This window comes from Gavialis gangeticus, unplaced genomic scaffold, assembly GCF_001723915.1.
Source record: "Gavialis gangeticus isolate Ggan-Ray unplaced genomic scaffold, GavGan_comp1, whole genome shotgun sequence".
Lineage (NCBI taxonomy): Eukaryota > Metazoa > Chordata > Crocodylia > Gavialidae > Gavialis > Gavialis gangeticus.
Window position 1 is genome coordinate 47717661 of NW_017728994.1, and position 6110 is coordinate 47723770.

A 6110-nucleotide genomic window follows, 5' to 3' on the forward strand; every position below is an offset into this window, starting at 1 on the left:
AGAAGATGGGGGGCGACGGCCCCTTCTCGGGTGCCGCAGGACCCCGTCCGCCCATCGCTAAAGCGGCCCTGCTCTGCGCTCCCGTCCCCCAGCCGGCTGGCAGCGCGCGGGCGGGCGGGCGCACAGTGCCCATGCGGGTGCAGCTAGCACGACTTCGTGCACGCGGCGGCCCCAGGGCACGAGGCCAGGCGAGAGCAGCTCTGCTGCCTCGTGCACCCCCCTTCCCGCCCTCCTGCATCCGCCCCGCGGCCCCGCCCCCCGCCTGGCTTCGCCTTCCGTGCTACTGCGGCCGCGGCCGCTCGCCGTAGCCGGGCGGGAGGCGGCGACCCAAGATGGCGGCGGGCGAGGCCCAGGCGCGCTTCGGGCACTCGGTGAAGGGGCTGCTGAGCGAGAAGGTGACCGGCTGCGGCACCGACGTCATCGCCCTCACCAAGCAGGTGCTGAAGGGCTCCCGCAGCGCCGAGGTGAGCGGCAGGACTACGGGCCCCGGCACGCACCGCGCGGCGGGGGCTGCTGGGAACTGTAGTCCCTCCGGGCCTCTCGTCATTGCGGGACATGCTGGGGGATGGAGTCCCTGGGAGGTTGGTGCTTGCAATGGGAGGGGCGCGGTGCATGCTGGGAGCGGTGGTCCTGGGGGGAGGCTGGTGCCTGCAGCTGGGCAGGGCAGTGCATTGTGGGAGTCCTGCCCCTGCAGCGCCTGGTCCCCTGCCCGGGCTCCTTGGAGTGACTGGCAGGGCCCCGTGCCCGGTGCAGCCCCAGGTGTGGGCACGTGGGGCCCGCGTCTCTTGGCCCTGAGCAACACGACGCAGTCACCCCTGCCCCTAGGAAAGCAGGGCGCCGCGGCTGCCATCATCCGTCTGCTGCAAACGGTGTTCACAGAGGCTGCCAAGAGCCCAGGGCAGGCCGAGCCCCCGCCTCAGGGGAAGGCAAAACCCCCCAGTCCGGGCCAGTCTGAGCAGGGGGGAAATCCCTTCCTGCCCCAGTGCAATGTCAGCAAGACCCTCCAGCCAGGACCCTGCGGGGTCGGTGCCACAGGAGCACTGGCCCAGCCTGGCCCCAGTGCCTCTGGGGGATGCCTAACCCCCCCAACACATGGAGCAGCAGAGAGGGGAGGAATTGCCATAAAATCGTAGAGACGTTGGGCTGGAAGGGACTTCCTGAGATCCTCCCTCCCAGCCCCGTGGGGAAACCTCATTTCGGCCTCCAGAGCACAGTCCAAACCCAGTGCAGCCGATTCCCAGTTCCCCTCCAGTCCTGCCAGGCAGCAACCCCAGGGGATCCCCAGGGTGCTGGACAGCGGGGAGTCTCCACCTCTGACTGCGGCCTGCCTGCGTGTCTTTCAGCTCCTGGGCCAGGCTGCTAGGAACATGGTGCTGCAGGAGGACGCCATTCTGCACTCGGAGGACGTAAGCAGACGCTTTCTGCTGAAGCCAGGGCTATCGTGTCGTGGGCAGCGTGGACGCAAGACCACACTGCCTCCTGCTGTCTGCATGGGGGGATCTTCTTGCTGGAGCCCAGGGAGGGGGGTCCTGGTGCTGTCTCTGCTGCAATTCGCAGCTCTTAGCGAAGCTCCTGGGGGAATCAGGCCCTTATCTTCTCTGTGCCTCGGTTTCCTCCCTTACAAAATGAAGCTGGGCTCGGAGAGGGGGGGGCATTGGTATCTGCGAAGCCTCTCCACACGCGCACCGCACTGCCCTTCCCTCCACATGTAGCTCCCCCCTGGCAGAGCCCCCGAGAGAGTCACACTGGCTGCCTTTGACAGTGCCTTTGCAGGGCGAGTCTTTGCACTGCTTTGGGCCCCCCTTGCCCCGTGCTCTATGAATGCTCCTGTCACCTTGATCTAGTCTAACCGGCGCACCCGCCGGGCTCTCAGACACACGGGGCTGCAGCCCTGCCCTGTTCCACCCCCCCAGCTGAGGGTCTGCTTGAGATCCTTCAGGACTCATCCACTGTTAACCTCCCGCCGTCCCCCAGTGTTGTATTTCGGCTCCCACTGGCGGGACGCTGGTGAGATGTCGGGGGGCAGAGTGCGGTGTGCGGGCAGAGTGCGGTGTGCTGGCCCAGGGCTGTGAACCGCTATGCTCTCTCTCCTTCTAAACCTGCGCAGAACAGCCTTCACTCTCGGGGTGGCAGCTGCAGTCAGTCGGATCTCAGCTGCCAGGGTCAGAGCACCGAGGCCAGATGTAGCTACCCCAGTAAATGTCACTGAGCAGGCGGGCAGGGGCATCGACTCGGCTTGGGCAGCACACAACCCGGCCAGCAGCTCAGCTCTGGTGTTGGCAGGAGTGATGTGCATCTAGCCCTGCTGAACACGGGCCGCTTAGACTGAATCCAGATGTTGGCCCAGTTCCTCGCCTGTGCCTTCTCCTCGTGGACACATGGCAACACAGGCAGGCAGGGGTGGATCCCATGAAGGGGTGCGATTGCACTGATGCACCCCCTGGATATGCCCCGCGGGCAGGTGGGTTTAAAACAGTGCCAGGCCCACGCTGCTCCTGTGGAGCTGAGAGCAAAGGCCCCAAGGCCACATTGCAACCTGAAGGGCTTGTGCGATGAGGAGCCCATTGGTGTCTCTGCGGTGCTGGCCCGGAGCTGCTGGGGGTGGAAGGGACCATGGGAGCTGCTGTGGAGTGGGGTGATTCTGCCTGGAGATCTTGTGTCAGAGAAGGTGTCTGATTGTCCGCTTTGTCCTGCAGAGCCTGAGGAAGATGTCCATCATCACCACGCATCTGCAGTACCAGTAAGTGGGGGCTCTGGACCTTGCGGGGCTCCGGTTCGCTGTGCTTGGGGCCTGCTCCCCAGACAGGGCCAAAAGGGGTGCCACAGAGTAACGGAGGGCGCTTGTCCCCAGCTGTGTGGAGCTGGATCAGCCTGTCCCAGGAGTGGCCGAGGCTCCCCCATCACCAGCACCACATGCTCCTGCTGAGCCTGGATGGTGCCCCCTTAGCAAAGGCAAAAGAAACCACCCCAGTCCCCCTCCCCATGCTGATCCCTTGTGTCCTTCCCTCCTCTGGCCGTTGGTCATCAACATTTGTGCAAGGCAGGAGCATGCAGCTGCTGGCAAAACAGCTCCCTGTGACCCATAGCCCTGCCCAGGAGGTGCCTGGCAGCTGCGGGGCAGCTCTGAGAGCTGCTGGATCCCAGCCTCGCTCTGTCTGAGCAGAGGTGTTTCCTCTCCCCTCCCCAGCCCGGCTCTCATGTGCACGGCCAAAGCTGGGGCCATTAGGAGCGGCCTGAAGGGTTTGGCTCCTGAGCTGTCAGTCAAGCCCATTTTGCAGCCCCACTGCCCTCTCTGACCATGCTGTGTCCCTTCTCTTCTTTCCTAGGCAGGAAGCCATCCAGAAGAAGTGAGTATGCCCTGTTGTCCTGATTTCCCCTACCTCTTTTGCTCACCCCCATTGATGTGCCCTGCCCAGCAGGGTTTGTCGGGCACCTGGATGGGCTGTCAGCAGGTAACACTGCACTGCCGTGGGACCAGCATCTCGGAGGTGCCCCGGTGCTGACTTCTCCCTGGGAGAGATTGAAGGAGAGCCCCAAGGGCTGTTTCCAAGGCTGGGGAGCCCCTTGGGAGAGCTCAGGGGTCTGCCGGAGCAGCAGTGCCAGAGGGGGTGACCTTTTCTCCAGGCAGCCGCTGGCTACATTTGATATGGGAGCCGCAAAGAGAGGAGTGACATTATCGAAGCCACCAGCAAGGAAGTGTCTCTGCAGCAGCCGCCTCCTGATCAGGCCAGGGGGGCGATCTTACTGTCCAGGGCCAGGGAAGGAGTCTGCTTTCACAGAGACACAAGATGGGGAGAAATGAGGCAAAGGGGAATTTGAGCATTGCAGAACCAAATTTTTTGGGGGATTTTTTAAGCCTGGTGTGAATGCGTTCATGGGCATTTCCGCAGGACGCAGAACAGCAGACTCTGGGTTGCAAAGAATATTGTCCCCTAGATTTAGGTTTTGACGCAGACGTGCACGTGTGTGGGTGCATGTACCTGCACATGCGCACAGCCTGAGCTGGCTGGAGAGTCCTCGGGGATCCAGCACAGGCCTCGGCACTTCGTGCTGGCAGCTCCTTATCCCCTGCTGCAGGTTCAGCTCAGCCCTGCCCTGAGTGGGTAGCACCTTCCCTTCCCGTGGAAGATCACACCCATCGGGCCTGTTCTCTGCCTGCCCCACAGCGGGTGTTCAGTAGATCCTGCAGGCGCCTGGGATCATAGTGAATCCTTGCCTGCCCAGCAGGGTTCGTAGCTTGGAGGCTCGCAGAGGCCTGAGCTTGGGCTGCTCTGCCCTGGTCCCAGATCGCTGGTGCTCGTGATGCCCTGGGAAGTGGGCACATGGTCCTCTGGACCTTTCCCCTCTCTGGTAGCTCCCTTCTCTCCCCTGCAGAGCCCAGAGGGCTTGACTCAGGTGACCCTGGAGGCCCCTTCCAGCCCTGCAATGGCAGGCGTGGGGAGCCGATCTCGCCTGACCCCTCTCTCCTCTCCACTCCTTAGCGTCGAGCAGTCATCCAACCTGCAGGACCAGCTGCGGCACCTTCTCAAATGAAACAAGAGCCCTGAACTTCTGAGACCGCCGCCGCCACGGTCACTGCTAGGATGTGCCGTGTTGTGGGAGCTGCTGATGCCCTTGCTCCTCCTGCTTCGGTGTTGAGGTCGCACGCGGAGCTGAGCTGGAAGGCGGCTGGGGGCACCCAGCCCCTCTGCTTCTCACACCCCCTGCCATGGTTAGCTGCTCACTTGCATTCAGTTTTGAGTGGACTTTACCCTGCCCTCCAGTGCTTGGTCTCTTCCCTGCGCAGACCACAGCCTGAAGAGCTGCCCTCACCTCCTCCAGGCTGCCATGGCCTGGCTAGCGACGCCGCAGCCACGTGTTTAATATGAGCAGCCGGCTCAGCCCCTGTGTCTCCCATGGCCCCTCCACGCTCGTTGGCGGGGGGGGAGTTACACTCCTCCCAGCTGTGCTGGACCTGGTTTTTGCAGACCCGTAAACCCTTCAGACGAGGTTACACGCCCCACCCTGTCGTGTGCAGGGCTGGCCCTCGCAACTAGGCACCCCCATCTCCATCTCCATCTCCGTGGCCTGCTAGCCAGAGAGACAACCAGCCACCTCTGCTCTGTGGCAGGTGCCAATGCTCCGGTGATTATTTTACAGGTGGATGCAGGTATTTAACGTGGGCCAGGGTCTTTATAATTGGGCGTCCAGGTGTACAGAGGAGCCGCGGTTTCTGACATAATAAATCTCTGTAGCAAGTGCCGCCGTACGCTGTCGTCCTGGCTTCCCATGTGCTCTGTGCAGCCGGGGCGTGGACCGCGGGCCCTCGTGCCAGCACATCTGCTCTCCGTTTTGGCCTTGAGCCGCATTCCTCCTCTTGTGCGGCTCTTGATTACGCAGCCTTGGCTTCGTTATGCAACTCTGTACGGAATCAGTAAACTATTCGTGCCTCCAGCTGCGCGGGGCAGGTGCGCGGCTTCGAGAGATGCAATCGCCACGCATGCCCCGTTGAAGCCGGCTGCCATGTTTCCAGGCACCGCGCACGGAGGCAGGACGGGCTCCCATCGAAATCTGCCCAAGCATTTTGGTGACTCGCCGGTGGTCCGGCTCCACGGTTTCTCCCCTCCCCCAGCCTCAAGTGGCGTCTTCGTCTCTTTTATTGAGCAGGGAGCTGGGCCGGCAGGGTCCCTCGTGCGGTGTGGTGCCTGGTTTCAGGGGTTCCCCCTGCCAGCTGAGGGAGGCATAAAAAGCATCTGGATTTCCTTTATTCTTCTCAAGGGGCTCTGGTTCCTCCTGGATTTCGTATCCCTCCCTCCTGCCCCCCGCAGCATGTGTCCTCAGTTGTTCCCAGCACGGGGGACGGCTGACCCTGGCTGGGGCCACCCGAGGGGGCCTGGACCTCGCTCCGTCCTTCTGCGCTGGTTGTGGGGGCTACTCGCCCCCCCTCCCCCTGCTTCGGGCACCGGAAGTCCCGGGTTAGGGTTAGGCCCAGTGCCCTGTGGGGGGCGGGGTTAGAATGTTGAGACGCCCCGCCCCCACGCTCTAGCCAATCCTGGGCGGGGGGCGAGGCAGGGCAGAGTCCCCAGACAGCCAGGCAGTACAGGAGGGCCCGATCCGGTGGGGGGGGGGGG

The 6110-nt window shown here is 63.2% G+C and overlaps 1 protein-coding gene across 1 annotated transcript; it reads left to right on the forward strand.

Moving 5' to 3' along the window:
- The first annotated feature begins 324 nt into the window (after positions 1-324).
- On the forward strand, positions 325-5254 carry BORCS7 (BLOC-1 related complex subunit 7). The gene is made up of 5 exons (XM_019502746.1): positions 325-464; positions 1344-1406; positions 2697-2740; positions 3327-3347; positions 4482-5254. Exons 1-5 carry the CDS (start codon positions 333-335, stop codon positions 4531-4533), a joined length of 312 nt encoding a protein of 103 aa, XP_019358291.1. The 5' UTR covers positions 325-332; the 3' UTR covers positions 4534-5254.
- The last annotated feature ends 856 nt before the right edge of the window (positions 5255-6110 follow it).